Raw genomic sequence first — 23380 nt, 5'->3', positions numbered from 1 at the left:
TCCAGTACCAGGATTCTTTAGCACAGCTATAGCAGTTTCACAGTGATGATTCCTTGAAATGGATCATTGGTATTATAAAGTGAGTATATACACATAGATTCCTGATACTATAGCACTGGGGCACTTGCTAGAACATCAGAAAATCCTCAAGCTAGGATTTAAAAAGAAATCCTCCTTTAAAAACTGTTATTATTCATTGACAATAAGAACTCAATATTCTTACCTTTGGCTTTTGACTTTTCTCCTTATCAGACACATTGGATGGTTTTCTCTTCAACATTTTTAATTCACGTTTATCCAGCTGATATGCAACTGCTACTACCTTGTAACCAAACTAAGTACAACAAAGCATACTACACGAGCATACATCGGTTATGCACTTCCTTATTCTATCAGGATGTGACTTCACGCAGCTGCTTTGCAGCATGGGTGAGTGAGCTGAAATCTTTGCTTGGGGAGAGAGTGAGGAAAGAAGGGAGGAAATGACAGGGAAAAGAAAGAGAGCGGTGCACTAAGGAGATGAATTGAAAATGAGGACAGGGTTCGGAGCGAGAAATGCCTTAAAACTTATCTCCTTCTGATGACACCACCATGAGGCATCAGCAAGACTTCGGACAAACTCAAGATAATTGTCCTCTTTTCCTCTCTCATTTTCCCCCATTAAGCCTTGTGGCACTAACTGTACCCTTTGTTTCAACTTGGGCTGGGACTTGAATGTGAAGGTGTGCTCCTGTTCAGAGGACCAAGGGATATTATTGCCAAGCAGACAGGCACTGCACTGTGGTACGTGGTCTAGCTGGACCCTGACATCTCCATTTCTCTCGTAGCTTACAGTGATACAATAAAAGCAATGAGATTAAAGGTCACTGTTTGGTGAAGAAGGGAACTTTTCTAAAGCTATGTTTTGCATGGTGGAATATTTTTTTGCCATTCACCAGAGAATTTGGACTCCTTGAAACAGCACTTTGAGCTCTATTGTCCTTGATTTGGTGACAAAATCATGGAGAGAAAAAGCAAGTCAAACAGAAGGCTTATAACAAAGTGACAGAGGTCCTTTATACCCTCTTGAAAAACAACCCAGAGGCTAAATGAAAGTGGAGGTATAAAGACAGCTTTGAATTTCCACTTCATTTTGTTTGACATTATTTGCCAAAGTCAAACAAAAAAAAGTCTTGAGCATCCTAAGTAAAACTTATTTGTTGTGGATCATAGCCCACGAACCCAAAACCAATAAACAATTCCCCATTTTTTGCTGAAAGTTGGAGGCAAATTCTCAATTTCAAACCCCAAGCTTTGAAGCCACCCACAGAGCTTTGATTAAATCTTAATTGACATTACAAATGAAAAAGAAATCTATTTCTAAGTAAGTTGCAAGAAAATGTTCCAGAGTAAGTGTCAAAAAAACAACCTTGGTGAATTTTTTCATTTTGTTTTTCAAAATTTTGGTAACATTTTTTCAGAATTTTTTTTTTCAAGCAAATCTATTCTAAGCAACTTTTGCTCCTAAGTTTCGCATAGATGAAACATCTTTTAAAAAAGGAAGCCACTGTGGAGGTCTTTTGCACCAAATAAAAATTCCGAAGTCCTTGTGAATCCACATACTCACTACACAGACCTTTCTTTCTCTATGCCATTCCTTTAATGTTAGATCTGGCTGAACTCCAGGTTCAAGGAAAGCTAAAACTAGAAACCATCCAGACCAAAAAAGAACTGATGGTTGAAAGGTGGTAAGAAATGCACAGGTTTTATTTCCTACTATTCCCAGAAACACTTCTAACTTTTGAAGCATGCATGAGGATACAATGAGTAATAGGCAAGTAGTCTCTTGGCTGAACTGTTCTTACCTTCCTCTATCATAGGAATACTCCAGGTAGGGTTAAGTCACTAGTCATCAGATTGATTCCCCTTTCAATTCGTTATTTGGAATTTTATTTAAATGTTCAAGAAAAGTTTTGGAGGCCTACATGGATTCTGATGGGTGGGTGACTGAATAGACTGAGACTTATTGAAGAAAGGATAAGTATTATATGCTAATGGTATAATGAGGTTTTCCTTTCCAGACTTTCTAAGGACTGGCTTGGTAAGAAGGGGTGGAGGAACTGGGGTTAATGTGCTGAAATTCTTTGAAATATAATGCAAGACCATTCTGTAGGTTATTTAATTGCAGTGGAGAACATGTTGAACCTCAGCCCTTTAACCAAGAGGTTTTGCTTCACATTTTAATGAGAAGTACACTAATCTAGAACAGAGCTGAATTTATTATTGGCATTATCAATAACAAAATAACACAGTTCATAATAACTGTTTTATTAATAATGAAAATTAAATAATAATAACTCTGAGAGGTACGCTTTTTTTCTATATCTCGTAACACCACCTGAAAAGTCCATTTAAGTTTCTAACCATAAGGAGGTTTTACCATGGATATTTAATCAGTCTTAGCAATTCAGTAGGGCCATATGTTGTTATAAAAGTTATATGCATGCTTAATGGTAATTAAACCTGATTATTTATCTACATAGATGTACATAGCATTATATTGTTTTTCTTTTTAGTCTGTTCCAAACATATTAGATCAGACTCTGTGATGATTAGACTATGATTTCCCATCTCAGGCCACTCTTAAGATCTTTATGATTAATAAAATGGGAACTCATCTGAAGAGTAATATATGAGCTTCCTTTCTGTAGAATATTTATTGTTAAACAGGAAGAAAGAGGCTATTTCTCTTACATACAGAGATGTAGTACTCACCCATATCTATTTCCTTTCCTCATCCACATATCAGAAAAATTATAGCATCTTGAAAGCTGACCTGATTATGTTCTTGCCCTTGGAAGGCTGACCCACACTAGTTTTAAAAAGTAACAAAGTGAAGAAAATCAAACATATATAACATTAAGTTCATTTAATTTAGTTAACCAATACATTTCAAAAGGAGCAGTTTTGAATTAAAAATTAATAATAAGCTTGGTGCTTATATCCTCTGTATTTAAAGCTAATTTTTCAAAGGGAAATGAATATCTATGTAGAATTAAAAAGAAAATTCTCATACTTAGCTTTCTGTTGGATATGACTGCAGCTGACTTATTCCCTTTCCTTGCTGGTCTTTGAACCTAATCCAAACCCCAGTGAAATCAATAGATGTTTTACAGGTGAATTTTATGGGGCTTGGGTTGACTTCTCCATCCTGAAATACCCAGGCAATGCCATTCTTCTCTCTGAGAATTCTGATGGGGAAAAAGGCTATCCACTTAAAAATAATTATGAAAACCCCATGAGAATGATTCCCCCATTGTTATATTTATAAAAGGCAACATACTTTATAGCTTATTATTATTATTATTATTCAATTTTAATTAAAGGACCATGATGAATTGTCCTGGATATTCAAGTACTTTATGTGCATTCTTCCGACATCATAGCAAGTGCCACAACAGTTCCATATCCCCTCAATGGCTGCATCCAGTTACCTTGCCTTGAAAGGGTAGATTATTTCCAGTCTAAATCGTAACTGTAAACTTGTCCTTTCAATACTTGATTATTCTGCTAAAACTAAAAAGTAGAGTTCAAAGTAGATTGAAGAGTTTAGCATACTGGCCACCTGTTAAAATGGCAAATTAAATGAGACTTTATTCATATTAGCAAATTGTTTTTCATTGTTCGACAGACAAATCTGGTCCAAGTTTAACCAGAGACTCAGGGATACCTTGGGGCTGCACATGGCTTTCCCAAATGCTAAACAATCCCAGAGTGTGTTAGTCTGTTTATTTTAATTAATATAGGACTTGTATGTTGCACAAGAAAGGAATCATGCTTCAGCCTCTGGTTTTATGGCCATGCCTCTCCTTGTATGATCTAGCTCCCTTAGATATTGCAGAAATCTCAGAATAGCAAGTGGGGCTGAATGAATAATTTGCAGTGAATAATTTACTTAACAAATTTAATCTGTGCTTCCTCAAGGAATGTTCACGAGCAGAAGACAATTTCCTCAGATGCATTAATTATGGGCCAGAACATAGCTACATACTTCTCTCTCCTGGTCTAATCTAATCAAGGGCCAGCCACAGTTACAGTCACTTCTCAGTAGAGCTCTCTCCATAAACTACCATGTCAAAGACTACAGAAACTAAAAAGAACAAGTGTGAAAAAGTGAAGTTAAGCCATCCCTCCCCTGACAACAATCCATGGAAGAAACCAGATGTTGCTGGCTAAGCTGCCTTTACAACTATTTAAACAAAACACTGGGTTTTAATTTTAGCTCCAACGATCAAGGGTGTGGTTTTCCATTGGGATGCTGGGGAATAGAGCTGGACACTTTAGGTCTTATCTTCAAAACTCCCACACTCACCACTGAGAGCATTCAGAACTTAGTACTGAAAACTGGTCCAAAATGCTTAGGGTTTTCATGTAACTGTGTGTAATTTCCTGTTGAATAGGCTCGTAGGTGCTTTTCATCAAGAATAAAAATGAAGAAGCTACAGAAACTCAGAGTCTTCAAGAGACAAAATGGGATTAAAGAATATTTTAAATTTACACCCTTAATTTGGCAAGTGTGTTGACCCTGTAACAAGAAGATTCCTATCCCATACAAAGTATAATTGTTATGAAACCTGCAGAAACTGGCTATTCAGTAAAGCTAATAACATCTAAAGTTGGCTTCAAAAACTTGATTTTTGCTAAATAATTTATATTGGGGGGACTTTTAATGCTGCACATCCACTGAAATAGCAGGAGGGAACAAGTGGAGTCTAAGCATGTTTAAGCAACTGTCAGGGTGCAGAGAGGCAGGAATAGCTTCATCATGCCAAATCCCAGGAACTCTGAATTTGGCCTTTGTCAGACTATTTGGCTTCCTTCTTATCCTGAAAAAATATGTTTGTGATTTTTCCTTCTGTTATGCTAATCCTTTGCCACTAAGGTCAATGGAGTCACAAAGAAATATGGCAGGGACAGGTTATAGAGAATCACTACTAGAGCTCCTATTGAATTTAAAGATATCTGCTACAAAAAGCCTTTGCAACTCTGTGAGTAAGAAAAAGTGTCTTATTGCCAGGCCCTCAGACTGTGTCCTTGGCATGCTTCCAACACTGCTTGGCAGGAAGGAAAATGAAGTACCAAGAACTTATCTCAAACTTTGAACCCAGCACGTTCTCTTGAACATTAGCAGTAGATGAACAGATCAGTCATACCTACACTATGTCAGGTTCACACTAACACTAATAAAAATCTATACTATTGTGACAGAAGGATTCTCAAGGAGATTGGCTTTCACCTATTCAACAAATCCCTTTCTTATTACCTTGAAGAGTAAAGAGCCAAAGTTGTATCTGTATCTTCTAGATATTCCTGTTTGGAAAACTTGAAGTCAGCAAGGTTGGTGTCTTGTTAGACACAGCCACAGGCTTATCCAGCATCTGTGTAATAATTTCTAACAGAAATATGTGCATCACTTGTGGTTTTCCTGTTCAGTTTATTGTAAGCAGAACACACTTTACTGTGATGAATAATAGAAAGTAACTAGCAGGACGATGCTGCTGTGGGTTCAGGCATGTAAGTGAGCAACACGCAGTTTCTGAGAGTGAATGCTAAAATGTATCTCAAAGCTATGCTGCAATGTTAATGCCTAAAACATCTCAATGGATTCTGTTAGTGAGCACCACCATTACTAATCAGTTACAAGGACATTTTATCCTGTGTAATTTGCAGGTTTATATGACTGTTGTCTTATAGTTATCCAGCTGAAACAGCTTGTCAGAAATGCATTCATAGATAAAGAGTGACAGTTGCCTCTTACATCTATTCAGGAAGCTCAAAAATGAGATTTTCAATAAAGGGAGCTGATATAAATTTAGGCTCTCTGTTTTAATCTCATACACAAAACATGACATGCTTCATTCAGCATTTAGAATACCAGCTTAGTGCACAAGCGCTGGCATCGCAGCGGGGGTTTTTTTAAGGTGTGTACATGATGTGAGCCAGCCTCTCTCTGATTAGAATCAAGATCAACAGAAGTAAATTCTGGTTAACTCTAATGCACAGCCTGCTGTCAGGAAACTCTTTGTAGTTTGAACCATCTTTTACCAGTAAACATCTCCTGCTGAATTTCTTCACTGATGTCAGAATGTCAAGTCGCTGTACCATCACAGCAGTAGGACTGCTGTACAAACGCTAACATGAAAAAGAATAAAGTGTGGTACACTGCATATTCCCTTGCAGAGCTTCAATTGCATTTTGTTCTAGAGGAAAATGCTATTCTTCCTTTCTCCTTGAACATGGTTTCAAGTGGGTGAAAATCATAATTTGGAAGTGACAGAGAGGGAAAAGATGGCCTTACTTGTAATTGGTTCTAAAACTCTACTCTGTGATTGCTGCACCCTGTCCTGATCATGGTTAATGCCAGGCTTGCCTCACTCGGGGTTTCATGGGATGCTTCGGCTGTGGCTGAATGGTCACAATTGAGTAAACTGCCCCTGGTCAGCTGGTCCACACTAACATGGGGGGAATTTGCTCTTAGCCCATCAGCAAGATGAAGTAAAGCACAGTCACATAAATTTATTTCATTAAGAATTTAAGACAATGTGCTTTATCTCAGGCTGTGAGATAAAAGCACTCACAGGGACAGTCATGGTATTCAGTAGGTATAAGGTAACTACTTATATGTCTGTAACTCTCAATTTGGAGAGAGAGGCGAATGGAAAGCAGAGGCTGTCCCCAAAATTGTGCTGTATGGAAAAAGAGATGCATGTTTTGCCTCTTCACAAATCCCTCAATTTTCTTGCAGGTTCCCACTACCAATCTTGATCTTCTTTTCATTGTGTTATTGAACTCCTTCCCCTCTCACTTTTCCACAAAGTTTTGACTCACACCGTACATACCACTTCTCCAGAGAATCTTTTTTACCTCCTACCATCACCTATCTGATCCTTTTACTTCTTTCATAACATGTATTATTTTGTGTGTTTTCTGTCTCCTTTGCCTTGCTGCTACCACAGGAAGTAAAGGTTGGTGAAAACGCAACAAATTTTCCCTCCAACAGCTCCATGATCTGCTAGAAGTCCCACTGAGCTATAGACTGGAGAGGAGTTTCAATCCAGGAGCAGCACAACCCTGAAAGCTCTGTATAGGCCTGTTAGTTTACAGCAAGTAGGTTTTTTAATATATGTACAAACTGTGAAGAGAAATGTTAATAGTGTACTTCTCTAGTTTGGGAGGTGAAAGTTCACAAAAGTCTTTGAAATATCTTTGGGTTCAAACACCCCTATAAACCAAAATAATAATACCTAATCCCATAAAAATTAGCACAATCACATACCATACACACACAAACTCATTAGATTAAGAAAACAATTTTTTAAAGCCAAGGGAATTCAGAATTAATACTGTATGTGATACCTGAATTTCACCCTGTATTTTATGATGCAGTTGTAGTGATGCAGCGCTAGTATTTACCACATTTTTTCTATTGTATATGTCTCTCATACATATTTGTCTCTCTGCAAAGGGTGACTCTGAATAGGGGTGTCAGAGCCTGTAAATAAACTCTTTGAACTTCTCATGCTCAAGCTGGTATGTGTATTCTTGCTTGCGCAACAACTGTCTGGTGTGTAAAATAACATACTGTCCTATATTGCAAATGAAGCCTGAGGCGGACAAGTCAAGTGATTTGTCTAATATCGCACAAGAGGTATGTAGAAGTGAAGGGAATCAAATCTGCATTATCTACATCCTTAATTACTGGATCATGATTCACAGAGTTAAGGAAGCCATGCTGCTTGGAGAACTGGAAAAAGGATTTAGTTTGTCATCATATTTCAGTGAAATGCCAAGAAATTTTCTTAAAACTTCTTTACTTTGCAGTTGATCATTGACTGCACGTAGTCAGCAGTTTTTGACCCTGTGGTTAGGTGTGCCGAAAATTTGAGTGAATATAGCTGCAAGCAAAGTTTTGGGAGTTTGGCTTCAAGTCCTTCAGACTACAAATTCTGAATAATACACTGCCTATCTTAAAATGGCCACCAGAATTAACTGCATTGCTTTTTTTCAACCTGTACACACCTTGCTGTAGGATGTGAGCTGTTATCTGTATTTATTTGAGAACAAGAACTATCTTGTGAGCTAGTGTGACAGCTAACACACTAGTCCCCTGTCGTAATGAGGTCACACATTGCTGTATTGCCATGCTGATTAGTTTTAAGGGAGTTATGTTGAAGCAATGATGATCTGTGGGGAAGGAAATCTAGGTATTAAACCACCCACATAATCCAGATCTAAATATAGAAACCACCGAAATATCTGCAAAAGTTTCTGTCTCATGATCTTAAACTATCTGAACTCTTGATTTTTCCCACTTCCCACGTACGGTTTGTCGTAATTTCTTGTGGTGTGCTGTCAAACGTAAGTTGTAGGTAGAAGTGAATGAGAAGTTTCAAGTCATTTAACCTAATGAATTTGGTCCTTTCACGAAAAATATTCAGCCAGATTTCTTCAAATGGATTGGAGTGTAAGCACTTCCAGAAAGAATTATGTTCAAGTTTCCAATTTGCTTTGCTTATGTATTGGGGAAGGTGAACTTCTTCAATCAATTAAATGTCACAGAAAGTCAGTCCAAAAATTTCATTAGCACAGGTGAATTCCTTCGAAAATAAAAGAGAATACTGAGATACAAATAATTGTCCGGTTCTTTTTGAAAAGCCCTAGCCCTTGTCTTCTAATGATCTGTTCGTATACTTGAAGGTATTTAAACAGCAGAATTAGAGGTGTGTCCAATGTGTTTTACTCCCAATCTTATTTTCAGGCCCTATTCTTGTTCATTTTACCCACAACTACTTTTTCAAAGCTGGATGAAAGCCTGATATTCAAATTAAATTTTCAGTTTCTAAAAACAAGTTTGAAATGATGCGAGGCATACCCTGCTTTTGGAGAATGTCACAACATAAGTACTTCTTTAACTGGGCTTTGAAACACCTTCATTATAATAATGCTGCAGCCCTGGAAATTTTAATGCCTTTCTGGCACTGCAAATCCTCAGTCTTCCATTTATGCCATTGCTGAGCACGGGTATCATGTGATTTTCCTTCATTTCTATGTGAGGGAGCTGTAAACAGAACTAATTTCTCCTGATTTATGGAAGGCTTGTTTTACAAATAGGCTTTACAGGAACACTTTAAAGCATACAAAAAGGACTTACCAAAGAGAATAACTTGGTCAATCTACAGTCATAAAAGAAGCAAGCAAACATAATCAGCTCCTGAGCCAGCTCAGAATGTCCAGAAAATTAATGTTCCCCAAAAGAAAAGTCATTTGAATTAGCTACAGAAGAAGACAAGGGATATCAGTCCTTATTGTATGCACTGCTACCTATCACTTAACGTATTCTTGTAACTTAAAGTCAGTAAGGATCTCAGGGTCATTCTTAGGTTGTGGCTTCTTTACCAAAGCCTTAGCCTCAAAATCCTTGTCAAATTAGTCATGTGGGTAGCACTATAATTTCAGCTTCATCAGGGACACTGAAGAAATCTGAAGCTAAGCTTGCCTGTTTTTCTGAATAAAGATGAGCACACATAAAGGTATCCTGAGCTACTACAAGCACAGTGAAGATTAAACATTTTGACTACAAACAGGAAGCTTGTCACCAACTCAATAAGCACAAGATCAGGATAAAGTTTAGGTTTCAAAAGTGAATCTATGCAGAAATAAAACTGCATTACTTTGTGTAAGGAGATAAATTGCACTTATACATTGAAGGCTTGGACAGGAAGATCCCAAGGCACCTGATGGCTTCATTGGTCAAAATGTTCCTGTCAGCATCAAGACCCAATGCATTAGTACAACACAGCCTGTATTAGCTGATTCATTCAACAGGAGTGCTGCTCAAGCAGAGTAATGTATACCTTTTTTTTCCTGCCTTTTATAGTGTATGGGAAGAAATGATAGCTTTTAAAATGTAGCGGTTTTAACACAAAAATACAAGAAGAAAATTGTCAATTGTAAAATATCGGACTGACAGAGGATCACAGAAGGATAATATCACAACATGTATATAAAGCAGCAGACAGACAATGCAATCTATTTCTTTTGGTATGCAAAAGTGCATAATTTTGGCAGTTCTAAAGGATGCTAAGAGGAAGTTATCCTTTCATCAGTTTGTTATCAACAACTGCACTTAGTTTAATTATATTTTGACTCTTAATCATGTTTTTTCATGAAGGAGGTAGCATTCCTTTTCTCTATTAAGAATTCATATGCCATTTACAAAGAATAAGCATATCAAATGCACAATTTTCCCTGCACTTTCAACAATTATATTCCCTTTCACACTACATTCATGACAGTAGTCCAAAATAACCTTTCATGTCTCTCTTTAGCGGTAGCTCTGTTGTACCTAAGAGCTATGTCAGAAGCAAACCCATGAAATCTGGTGAGGTCAACTGAAATTCTTCTGCAGTTATCTGTAGCCATATTAAAGATGTTGTGGTATTTCAAAATATCTACTGCAAATAAATTTACCTAATTACCATTCTGCCTTATATACACTAGCAAGTACCAGCAATCCAACTTTACAGAACACTGCAGCAATGTTTAGAGGGGAAAGTTTAGAATTGTTAAGCTTTTTAGTAGAGTTAGGTATACATGCCTCTAAGATTAATGGAAAATGTGGCATAATTTCCAATATAGCTAAGAAAATTCTAGTAAGGTATTAAAAATATGAAATAGGACGAGATTTAACAACAGCATCAGATTTTTCATGTTTTTTAAAACCTGCTTTGAGACTGCATGGTCAAAATGACCACAGATGAAGATATTCAATTTTTCACATTACTATACAAGAAGACCACTGTAGAATGTAGAATGGCTGTGGCAGATATTTGCTATCAGCACCGTGCAATATTAAGGCTGGACACTCTCTCAGGCTCCTGTCTTCTAAGCACAAAGCTTGAGAGATGATGCCTTGCACTTTGAGAGATGATTTTCTCTCACTTTTTGCATTTAACTGAAGAAACCTACACAATATTTACTAACTTCCTGATGTAATAGTTAAATAAAGCTCCCTGTGACAGGAGCCAAAGTAAAACTCTACAGACACTGAAGCATCAGAAAAGTGAGTGCACTTTAGTTCACTAGCATTTGTACCTTTCTGAGTCCATATTTGATTGATATTTCCAGGAAAAGTAAACACTGAAAATTGAGTCATGGGTCTTGATTTTTCCCGCATTTAAAATCAAAGCCATTCAAATTTCACCAGCATTTGACTACAACAGACACACATAAATATATCACAAATGCCACCCCCTTACGACGCTTAAAATTCAAAATAAGCTTTCACAAGGTTTTGGAACAGACTGGGAAATAGTGAGTTTCCTTGAATTTAACCATGTGCTAGATCCAGTGGTAGCACTGTTCCTTTTTGTCAATCAGTTCACGTATCTCTGAAGGTTCTGCAGCCTGGAAAAAACGGGGGAGTTCCTATCTATCTCTTTACCTTGCAAGAGACATGCTGAGTACACAGGGTGAAGGACTGAGCTGGTGGGCTGATGCGGAGAGGAGGGTAACAGACCATATTGGCTAGAATGTTATAAAAAGCAACGAGAAACCTGTCAGAGGGCTTATAAATGAAGATATGATAAGACAAAAGAGAAGCAGCTGGGGACAGTTTCATATCTTAGAAAACAAATCCTATTTTCATGTCTCAGCCACAGCTTATCACCTGAAAACCCATCGTCACAGTCTTGACTGTGCTGTTTGCTGCCACTGTCTCGGCTGCTCTTCATCTCTTCACTGAGCAGATTTTGGGCCTCAGTTTGGGTACCACTGCTCAGGACTTCCCAAGTAGACATGTCTACAAAGAGTCAAAGGGAGATGCTGGGAAATGGCTTGTGTGGCAAGAAAGCTATCCAGACCAGGAGGAAAGCAAAAAGCCACAAGGTTGCTGAAGTGGCCATAATAACAGGGCTAATGCAACCATGATAAGACCAGAACACATTCCTGAAAGGAATATGGAGAGAATACATACAGGCATCGGCATAAAGTCACTTACAGCTTTTCAAGACTGATTGTTCATTCCACCACAATGTAATGCATTCATATTGAATAGAAACCAGACTTCTGAAGCTTTCTACTCTCCTTTCAACCTCAAAATGTGAGAGAAAAGTAATCTTGCTCTGCAGCAGCCTTAGATTTTTTCTTTCTCCTCACAAAAATCCATGTTTCCTCTAGCCTTGGGAAATACCTTCACCTTTTCATTCTCATTGAATACCAAACACAGGTTGCAACAGGTAAATACTCTTATTGTATCAATAACTAAATTGTGTTCTGTTAAACCTAACCACGCTTCTAAGATACTGTGAGAAACACACTACCAGTAGCTCTCTGCTGATTTTTCACCAGTAGAAAATGTCATCTCCTCTCCCTTTTCTCTAAAGGGTGCCTATGTCATCCTACAATCACAGCTTCCATATTGCACAATTACTGGAGAGTGGATGGGTCAGCCAATGAAGTAGCATGTGTTGAGGGAGAGGAGAAAGGGACTCACGAGCTTGTGTCTCTCTGTCTCAGACTATTCAAGACAGTCTGGGAACCCCTTTGTGAAGAGCACCCTTCAGCTGTGACCCCACCATGTGCTTCACTCTGTGCCTGTTTCAGGGCCAGTCAAGCCCATCAAGCTGTTATACTTCCCAGGTTTCTGACTGGAATTTCCATGATTTTGACTAGATTTTCCATGCCTTACATGAGGTTGCAAAAGCCTTACACACTTGCACAGGTTAAGAAAAAACAACAGAAGGCTGAAATGACTTGTATAAAGTTATATGGACATGGCACTTCAAAGTATACACTTTGTTTGGGTAGTAAAGTTCTTAGCATATGAATAACAGAAGGGCAGCTTCTAGTAACCACAATTAAAAGAAAAGAGAAAAAAAATAAAAGCCTGAGCCAGATAGCTGAACTGTCTGTGCAGGGCTAAGCTTGAGGAATAAAAAGAAGTATAAAAATAAATAGCCTTTCACATTAAGGTCAAATGGTTGTTAAAGTGGTGTCTGGACAATCTTTTTTTCCACCCACTGCCTGATTTTTAGCTGATTCATAATATTACAAACACCATCCTGGATAACTCATTTCTCTCCCCAGTATACTTTGTGGCTAGATGAAAATATGCAGTGTAGAAGTTCCTTTATCCAGGCATACATTTTTGCTGAAGTATTCAGTAATTTTTAAAAATACATTCTTCCATTTTCTAAAGAAGAACTATTTACAAATCATATCCTTTTTGGGAGGAATATCAGTAACAATAATTTCACATGGCAATCTTGACACACCAAAAAAAATCAATGCCCTGTGTTGCCCCTGGCAACTTTTTGATCAACCACTAATTATATTGTAAACAGCTGAACAATGCAGAAAAAGATGACTTGTGTCTAAGTTAACTTTGCACAAAGTTGCTAACGGTGCACTGTAGCTATAAAACAGTAATGCAGCACACTCAGTTCTGTATTTAATTAAAAGAAAGAAATGCAGACTTCTAAAATGTTTTCGTAATACATGAAGGTGGGCAGGATGGGTGAGGTTTGAGTTGTCTCCAGCATCCCTGTGCTGGAGGCAGGCAGCTAACACATTTATTGTGCACCTAACCGGGGAAGCTGAAGCAAGGGTAGCTGGAGGAGTTTGGTGAGCCTTTTGTAGCTGAAGAAGGATGTGACTTTTGAAGTTTTTTCTTACAGTTCTTGTTTAGGTGACCAGTTTGGGTGATCTTTTTATTGTTTTAGGTGAAACAAACAATGGCAATATGAAACACCGTAAGGGAGGCTGTGTAAAGGGCCGAGGAGGAGGAAAGGAAGAAGAAGGGATTGAATGGAAAAAAACGGTAGAAAGGAATTAGGATAACGCATATTTTGTCTCTCTGAACAGCAATCTACCATGATGAGACCCAGGTCTTTTTCCTTCTGATTAAGGAAGAGCACTACTTAATTTACTATCTGCAATTCAAGCTTTAATTAAGGGTAGGCTAAACCAGCTTTGCTGACGTTGCTGAGATGAGTCTGGATAATATCTATCCAACCTAGATATCTGTCTGTTTCCCAAAGCAGGTCAGCCACAGTTTGTTGATGGAACAGCACAGTCTTGGATCTTAGTTTTGCATCTACCAGTTTTGCTTGTTTGTCTCAATTCAGGACATACCAACTAGTATTTCAGTAGTACATCTCAGGCTATCTCCTCCACATCATGCTGCAGTAAAGATAATAGAGTAGTAGCCTAGCCAAGATCAGCCAAGAAAATGAAATGATACTTTACTTATAGAATCAGAAAGAGTATCATGGAATATATTTGGTTTACACTAATAAGTAAATCAACATCAGAAAAAACATCTGCATCAGCCCCAATGTCTGATCCCCTCATAAGAAAACCACTAATGTCAGCTTGTTTGATTCTTAAAAAGCAAAAACTGAAAATCCAGCCTTTGTAATCTTCAATTGAACCAGTTGGTGGAATGCAAATGCAAAGAATGAGATGTCTTGCCATTCCCTGTAATCTGAATCTAAAGACACTAAGCCCACAGAGATACATTAAAGTCAGGGAGCCCATCAGAAGAGCAGATGGCAAAAGAAACAATAATGCAGAAAAAAAACCACTAAACCTCTTGCTGGCACTTAATAGTAACATGGGTAGGACAAATCTCACCAGGATAGAGAACATTAACAGCCTGTTTGTGACAAAATGAAATAAAATTATTTGAATTGACTCACTCTCATAAATCTGACCGACACATCTATTATTACTATTTTGCCCTGGGACTTCAGCCTTAACTTGTGATGCTGAAAGTTGCTTTCGTTAGAAGCAAACATATGATGGAGCCCAGCACCCCTGACACAATTCAGTTTCTATGGAGTCCTATTTACAGGCAGACAGGAGGACTCACCTGACAGAGCACAGCCTATGTTCACAGCTACCGGCCTATTTCTGCCAACAGTCTGCCCTGAAGCTCTGTCTCCAGGGGCTCTCCCTGGGAGTCTGCAGTGTTGAGGCTGTCCTGGGTTTCACTGCTGCACCTTTCGTAGCTTTTTATATGGGTAGTTTGCTTTCTCTCTCTTTTAATTACAGTTCCATCAATTAAAGCTTTAGTCTTTCTCTTTTCTGTGTCGAATCCCAGGAAAATCTTCTGAGCTACTTTCAGCTAGATAAACCCCATGTTTCAAGTGGTGCCTGTTGTTAGGTGTCATTGAAAAGAAACTGAATTATTACCTCCATGTATTCAGAAATACGGCTGCTATAATGACCCCCACACTTATGTGTGTGCATCTTTCCTTACGACATATGAACATACATTAGAGGAAATGCTGTTTTCAGCAGGAGACCCTCTGATCTAAGGTTATGGCTGCTCAGGTCTCCATTTGAACACTCAGCTGGCAGGTTTCAGCAGGTATCTTGCCTCCTGTGGTTTAGATGCACTTTCCTGGGATCTGGCCTCGTTGCACAGTGACAACCAGCTCTACTCCTTGGGCACTCTAGAGGGAATGGGCATAATGGGAAAAGAGGCTCTTTACTTCTTTCCTCATATATTTCAGTCAACCAGTCATCCTCCATGCGCTTACCACTATGTGGAGTGCCACAAGACCTGCTCTGCCCAGTAAGAAGAGGGAGAGAAGCCTCATTGCAGTGTCCATATTTTGTATATCTCACCAAGTAAAGTTGTTCTCAGTTTTGTTTTTCCCATCCTAAATAGCCTTCAAAAAAAAAAAAAAAAGTCCAGCTATTAAAATAGAAGAGCCTCCTCCAGATAGCTATCCAGAGAGATACTTTCAGACCAACATTAAACTCTACTCCTTTGTATCTGGCCTTAAAAACTTCTTGCTGCCACAACGGTAATTGCAGAAATAGGCTCCACCAGCTGAGCTGATCCAAGAAGGCAGAAATGCCAATGCCTCTTAGACCTCTGACATTTGTCTAAATAACTTGTGTCCTTTACTAATAATGCAGTGACCTCTAGGGGCCTTATCCAAGCCCACTGGCTTCATTGTCCCTCACTGACTTAGCCCAAACTTCCAGAACATTTTCTAAGCCTGGAAGGATGAGTACTTTATGTACAGATGAAAAACCCAATGTGTGATGAGAAACAGAATAGCCTAAAGCCTTCCATGTCAATGCTGCTGATGTCTGCATGGTTAAAAATGAGCTACCTAGGGCTATATGAACCCCTGATGTTAGCCTGAACAATGCATTCACATCCATTTACCTGAAATCTTGATTTGGTTTATCGCACTTCATAACCACATGGAAGTTGACAGCATCTCTTTAATGCTGAATCAGAGCAAAAAGTTTCCACTTTTTAAACACATCAGCACAAAAGAAACCACTTCCACTTACCCAGGAGTACTGTAGGTCCATATCAGTTAGGGAATATGTAAGATGTGGCTGATGAGAAGAGCAAGTACAGTTTTCCCATTCTTCTATTTTCGAAATTAAAAAGTCACAAGGACAGAGCTGATTATCAGGAAATGGCTTCCAGTCACTCCACAAGTGAAATTCAGTTTCTGAATGGATTGAAATAGTTCCTAGATTATTAAGTCTGGAAGTGTATGAGTGGCCCATCGACGCAGAAATAAAATCTGCCCTCGTCTCAGTCTCTTTTCTCCTCATGTTGTCTTTCCATGTTTTCTTTTCCTGAGGTTTTGTCAGTTTCATGCAAGAAGTTAGTGCTTCTTCATCCTCTTCAGAGAGATAAGCATCTTCTAATGTATCTTTAAAAACGCAGACACTTCTGTTATAATGTGTTGCAATTCATAGAGAAAATAGCACATATTTTTCTTAAATGCTGTCTGTAGTATTCTACATAATGAAAAAAGACAAGGACTCCGTAAAAAACAAATAATAATGATAATATGGGAGATGCAAGGGATTTTGTACTGGGTCAGACATCTGAGCCAAAAGCAAGATTTAGTCTCCATTTGGTAAATTTGCCTTTTTCCCTCAAAGGCACTGGTTCTGCACTGAATATGAAAATTCGCTGAATGCTGTATTGCTGCACAGTTGCAGAGAACATGAATTTAGCTTAAACATTGGAAAAGTTTGGAAAGCTTTTCTGTGTAATTCCTCTCTCACCCCTTCCCATACTACAACTGTATGTTGTAGTTACAAAGTAGTTGCTGAAATCTAAATTTCTTCATGTGTTTCAGCCCAAGCAATGCCTTGGCTGGAGCAGTAGTTCATCAGACAGTTTAAAGTCACTTTGCTAGTAACTGTTTTGAAATAATTATGTACACAAATGCATTGTACAACAAATGTATTCACTGTTAAATTAATGTTGGCAAAACAAGTTCAGATGAAGACAAGCTGCACAGTTAGATCAGTGACCAATAGGAGAATACAGAAAATAACTTGAGCTTAGCATCAGTTTAGAATTCCTGTATCTTATGGCCCTAGGCAATCGGGTATGATGAGAGGCCATCTTGCTTATCACACCACAGACCTTCTTGTGCTCCCAGCTGCTACTGACTCACGGATTAACACTGAAAGTTATCTCTTTGCATTTGTGAGTTTTACCTTTCTGATATGAAACATGATACAAAACTAGGAACTACTCTGAAAACAAATTGCCCCCAGCATGGAAGCCCCACTGTTATACAATTCTATTTAGCTAAAATCCCCACTTGCAAGATATACTGTTACAAAACTCAAGCTAGTGTGACAGGAAACAGGTTTTCACACTATGAGGAAGTCAGCACTAAAGTGGTATCACAGTAACATCTCAGTTGGGGTTTGAAAATCGTGGGTGGTGAATGACAGACCAGGACAGGATTGTTTACAGTTATGTTCAATACAGTGTCAATTTGCCAAATGCTGGAAAGAATGCTGATATGATACTTCACTTACTGAGGGGGAGCAAAACATGTTTGACGTCCTCTAAGCTTTGTGTACTCGTTTTTTTGGTTCGAACCAATTTCTGCAATCTTTTTAATGTTCCCATGGACTCTGCTTTATCATCTGGTTCGGTACCCTGGCAAAAAAACCCAAAGTTGTTAAAAGTATCCAAACCCTACACATTAAAAACTAAGGGTAGCATGGTGCTTATTTTGAAAATGTTAAAGTTTCAGATTCAAAGACTTCATCATTTACACAATGCTTTAAAAGTTAGGCACTTCCTTACGTGGGATCATTAAATACAAAACCATGAAAAAGGCAAGTCACAAGAAGAATCAAACTTACATCAGTGTTCATATTGCTGTTTGCATATTACTTTTTAATAATACCCCAGTATTATTTAATGCTTGATTCCAGATTAGTTCCAGAAAACATTTTATTATATGCATCCACTAACATTATCCAGAAGCACTGTGTATGCACAGAAATCCCAGAGGTGCATTGAAATCTGTATGGGAGTGTGTTCTGAAATACCAATATCTTCCTTTTTCAAGGCCTTACTTGCTTGTCTAGATTAAATGCCAACAATGTAAATGACAATTTAGATCTGTTATTGTACATTCCAACAGTGTCCTACTGGAGAAACTCAAGATTAGGGTACTACAGCCTCCTAGAGCTGGAACTTCGTGAAGACGTGGCCATCTCACAAGCTTGCACTAACGTTAAAGCAACTGCTATCTTGCAAATCAGTCCAGAATCACTTGAGTTTTCTTGAATCTGAGTCTTAACTTCCCTGTGATCTTCAGAGAGAAATTTCATATTCTGACAGCAAATAACCTCTCTTTCACAGTCATTTGCTGTGTTTCATATGGCATATATGCTTTTCATTAGAAACCAAAAAAGTATATGCATTAGAAATTAATAAAACTGGAATTCACTGATGGCTACTTTTTGGATCAATACTATCGGCTTCTATGGACATTTGCCTATTTACACTAATAACAAATTTGGCCTATTGTGGCAATGCAGCTTTGGCAATATTATCAGTGATTAAGTGCTTGTGCTGATGTTATCAGAAGGTAGAAATGCAGAGACCTCTATTGCACTCTCCCCAACAATTAGGTCACACATCACAGCTCCTTTCTGCATCCTCTTATGCATAATCCTTTGAGACAGTCATCATGGAGTTTGCCAGCACAGTCTAATGTGTAGTGGGCAGGCTGTTTAGGGATGGGTCTCAAGAGATTCTGAAATCCTCAGCTTTCGTTTGGGTTAGAGGCTTTTAACTAAGTCTTACTGTGAAGCACGTCTGAAGCCCCAGCATTCACATATTATAAGTTATATCCACCCGCTGTAGCAATGATAAGGGAGAGGGTGTATGTCAATTTCAGGTTTAAAAAAAGACCACGGTTCACTTGACAGATAACTGCTTAAAAAGATGGCTGTGCTTCAAGTGCCAAAGGTTCAGATATTCTTCTATGAAGACATGATGTTCTGTAAGCAGAAATAGAAATCCAAGACTTATATGCCCAGGCAGAGGACATTTTAATGTGTATTTAGTTAATTTTGTATCACTAGAAAATTGTGTCAAAATTATAATAAATTAAAGCAGAGTTAGTGAGTCTAAAAATAGGTGTGATGTTCCCCTGTATATTTAGATGTTTGATTTTAAAACTTGAAAGGATTTATACCAAATGATTTGCACTACCAGTTCATCTTGGTCCAGCTATAAATTGGCATGGAGATTTAATAATCTACAGAATCTGCTATATACTCCTCATGTAAGACCAATGGACAAACAATATTAGAAATTGTCTTGAACCAAGCATCAACTAATGAAATAAACATATACCCACATGTGTAAAGTTACACACACAAAAATCTAAAACTTGTTTCTTTTTTCAGGCACTGTTCTGATGAAATATTCTTAGCTATGTAAAACATTATTACTACTAGTCGTAGGCTATCTCTAGATACACCTGTAATAGTCTCTTTCATGGCAAGATTCCACTCATGCTGGTAGAGCTATAGTGGCTTTTTTCCTTAAAGATAGGACCTTACGACTCCTAAGGTCCTTCTCTTGCTAAACACATTGAGCAATGCAGAAGCTTCCATAGTGAGTAGCACTTGGGTTTAGATTCCTTTCTTCTCAGTAGCATCTTACATTCCTTGAAGCCTGCAGACTGTCCTGGGAACTGGGACTGAACCACAGGTACATAGCAAGAAGCCAAAGAGTTGAATGTATACACCTTAGCATGTCTCCCATGCCTTTTGTAAGTCATGGCTACGTTAGCATTTTAACTTTGATCAGGGGCATATATTTAAAGTGAATTTCACAGTAAACTGTGTTTTGGTCTCAAAGAGACACAGAGTTCATCACAAATGAACTTAAGATGAAAGGTGCTTTCCAGAAGTACAACTGATGAAATCCAGCTATTATTGGATGCCCAATAGAGAGGATCTGAACACAGGTAGAGCAGCCATAATGCATATAGTATGGACATCAGTTCATCAGCACCAGCAGTTCTCCTGTGCTGATAGATACTATTCTGTGCTGGTTACTAATAAAGACAAAATAGATGTGCTTTCAGTTTCTGCCATTTGAAGAATTTATTTTGTAGACTAATAAAACCTAGTGGTTTTGGGTTTAAAACTCTTTAGGTCTTCTTGAGGACCTTAAATGTAGGATAAGAGGGGTAATGGTTTTAAATTGAAAGAGGGGAGATTCAGGCTGGATGTAAGGAAGAAATTCTTTGCAATGAGGGTGGTGAAATACTGGCACAGGCTGCTCAAAAATGCTGTGGAATCCCCATCCCTGGAGACATTCAAGGCAAGGCTGGATGTGGCTCTGGGCAACCTGATCTAGTGAAGATGTCTCTGCCTGTGGCAGGGGGGTTGGACTAGGTGACTTTTGAAGGTCGTTTACAACCCAGGCTATTCTATGATTCTATCAGGTCTCAGAAGATCCATGTTAGGGTTCTAGTCTGCTCAGGGCCCTTTTACAGCTTGTATCTGTGTATTCATCATCCACTGTGGGCCAAATCCAAACATCCTTAGATTAGTCATATTCTCATTTGTATTCCAAGTCCCCTCTCCCCCCTTCCAAATTCAAGATAGCAGGACTGCAGTTTTACCTTAGTTAAAGAGGGAAATTGAGGTATAATTTTTCAGTCTCTCATTGTGAGATGTCTTTGCAAAATAAATCACAGTGGGTTTAAAATGCTAATATTGCTCTAATTTAAAATCTTTTGTAGCAATAATCATTTGTTCACTTATAAGTAACGACACAAAAGCAACATGATGACTTTGAGTTATGATCTGGGACTTTCATCATGGAGACATCAAGATAAATGGAAGATAATCTATTCAGATAATGTTATTAATGGGAAAATCTAATCCTCTTTACCTTAAAAGCACTCATTTGGTAGAGTCTATTGTTAGTGAAATGTCAGAAGTGCTTAAATAATAAATACAGTAACCCCCTTTTATGGAGAAAAAAACTCATGTAATATTGGTTAATGATGGGACAGCTTTTAAATACACTGTATTTCTATTTACCTAAGCATTCAAATCCAGAAGTTTAGCTGCCTATCCAAACAGAGGTAAAACATTTTTTGATGTAGAAATCTGACAGACTATCAGGTGAACTGACCATCCTGTCTCACAGTTTTAGTGTGTGTCCCAGCAACCCTCAGCCACAGCTTAGGGAAAGCATGCATAAAAGTGAGAAAAACCTATTGAATGTTATGCTCTGGTTTCAGACGATTTTCTTTCTGTTTACATTATCTGTTTACATCATCTGGTATCTCTAGCTGCTGCTGTTGAGGATATCAGAGAAGTGCAGTGACAGCATGTGCAGTGCTACTGGTTGGACCAGTAATGTAGACTAATTTGGAGTATGCTACTTTCTGGTACCTTCCTTCTCTGTGGAAGGGGAAGGATGTTCCAAAAGGAGCTCCGGGGGAATATCGAAGACCAGTGCACAGAGCAGTAAGTCTCCACTCATTTAAAATACATTTAAAGACTTCTAAATTTCCACCCTTCTATGTTCTAAGGTCAGAGCATATGCTCACTTGAATATTATAGCTCTGCTTTTGCCCAGTCTATAAGCAAAGCTATCTGTAAGTAAAGAAATCTCTCATGAATAAGAATATTCTTTATTTCCCTGTTTAATGGGTTTTAGCCATGAAAAATCATGTCACATCACAAATAGAAACGAATAATGAAAAAAAAAAAAAATAAATCACAGGCTGCCCTTTAGTTACAAATAATTCTCACGAAGTGTGCATGAATTCCTATGGACAAAAATAAACATTTTAAAGATGCACTCATAAAAATGTATTATGGAAAAAAAGACCTAAATTGTGTCTGTTAAACTGTTTCCAGTTTATCCAAAGATATTCTAAATACTTTAGAAATCTTTGCTCACTGAGATATTATGGGGATTAACCTGGTGACAGAAATTCAGCAACTTGGAAGCTAAGTGTAAAACGCTGTTGGTCAGATTCCAGCAATCTCAGTCCTGTTGAGCACTCTCTTTCTTGGGTGTAACTGCATTAATTTCGATAAAAGTACTTGCACAGCGTGTCATTTTTCAGCATGAAGAATTTAGTCATGGCAGAGTTTAATCTCTGTGATTTTTCCTCAACGGGTTTGCCTTTCCCAAAGAACTGCAATGATTATCTATACATTTAAATTCAGAGTAAATTGTAATAGTGAGAAGACAAAAAATATTGGATGTTTACTCTGTCAGTGGTGCTATCACGATTGTATCATTATTGTTTAATTTCTGGAACATTCCAGGAACACCCTTGCTTCACAGAATGAATATTAAAATTATACATCATGATAGAGAACTTTCTGCTTTATTTATATGAAAAGCTAGTTCTGTAAAATACATTGAATTTGGATAAATTTTATGCTACAAAATGTCAGTAAAGCCACAGCCGAGTAATATATAGACGAACACAGTACAAATTTCTTTCACGTGAGCCTGCCCCCTATACATATCTGACCTTTATATATTCTCATTATTTAGTCTGATACTCTAGCTACACAAAAATGAGTCAAACTAAACGGGCTAGGATTATAGGCAGATTTTCTCCTGGGAATCACAAAGCAATAAGTTATTCTATAAAAGATAAAGAAATCTCATGATTTATAATAAGGATATGGGTAAAGACCTTGGCAAAACAACACACAGTAAAGGCAATCCTAACTAAACCATCATGTTCTTCCATGTTGCTGGCTGCTAATGAAAAAAAAATGAACAATTTTCATGGCAACTCACCATTTCACTGTTACCAGCCATGCTTGGAACATGAACTTGTGGTGGAATCCACTGCTCATAATTTATCACCTAGATGGTAAGAAGAGTAAAATAAAAAATCCAACATAAATAAGATAAAAAAACATAATTAGTATCCTGTCACTGAATACAGATTGAGAGCTCGGCAGTCTTTCAACCCAGCGCTGTGTGCATATAAAAGCAATGGCTGATATACGCTAGCTGTTAGCCATTGAAATCAGT

At 38.0% G+C, this 23380-nt stretch overlaps 1 protein-coding gene across 3 annotated transcripts in view; it reads right to left on the bottom strand.

The window, feature by feature from the left end:
• Positions 1-23380, bottom strand: part of SAMSN1 (SAM domain, SH3 domain and nuclear localization signals 1) — a 155440-nt gene that overhangs the window by 35696 nt on the left and 96364 nt on the right. For 2 of the 3 annotated variants that reach the window (XM_057413025.1, XM_057413026.1), the window contains one exon: positions 224-325. In XM_057413025.1, the coding sequence (XP_057269008.1) occupies positions 224-280 (57 nt within the window). In that variant the 5' untranslated portion in view covers positions 281-325. Of the gene's footprint in view, positions 1-223; positions 326-16356; positions 16731-17862; positions 17987-23140; positions 23210-23380 lie in introns of those variants that run through there. The other variant, XM_057413024.1, reaches the window with a different exon arrangement.

The sequence above is a fragment of the Pezoporus wallicus genome, unplaced genomic scaffold, assembly GCF_028554395.1.
Source record: "Pezoporus wallicus isolate ANWC-B61680 ecotype Strahan unplaced genomic scaffold, APGP_CSIRO_Pwel_v1 contig_6484, whole genome shotgun sequence".
NCBI lineage: Eukaryota > Metazoa > Chordata > Aves > Psittaciformes > Psittacidae > Pezoporus > Pezoporus wallicus.
Note: the sequence above shows the minus strand (reverse complement) of the source record. Positions and strands in the feature narration are given on the sequence as shown.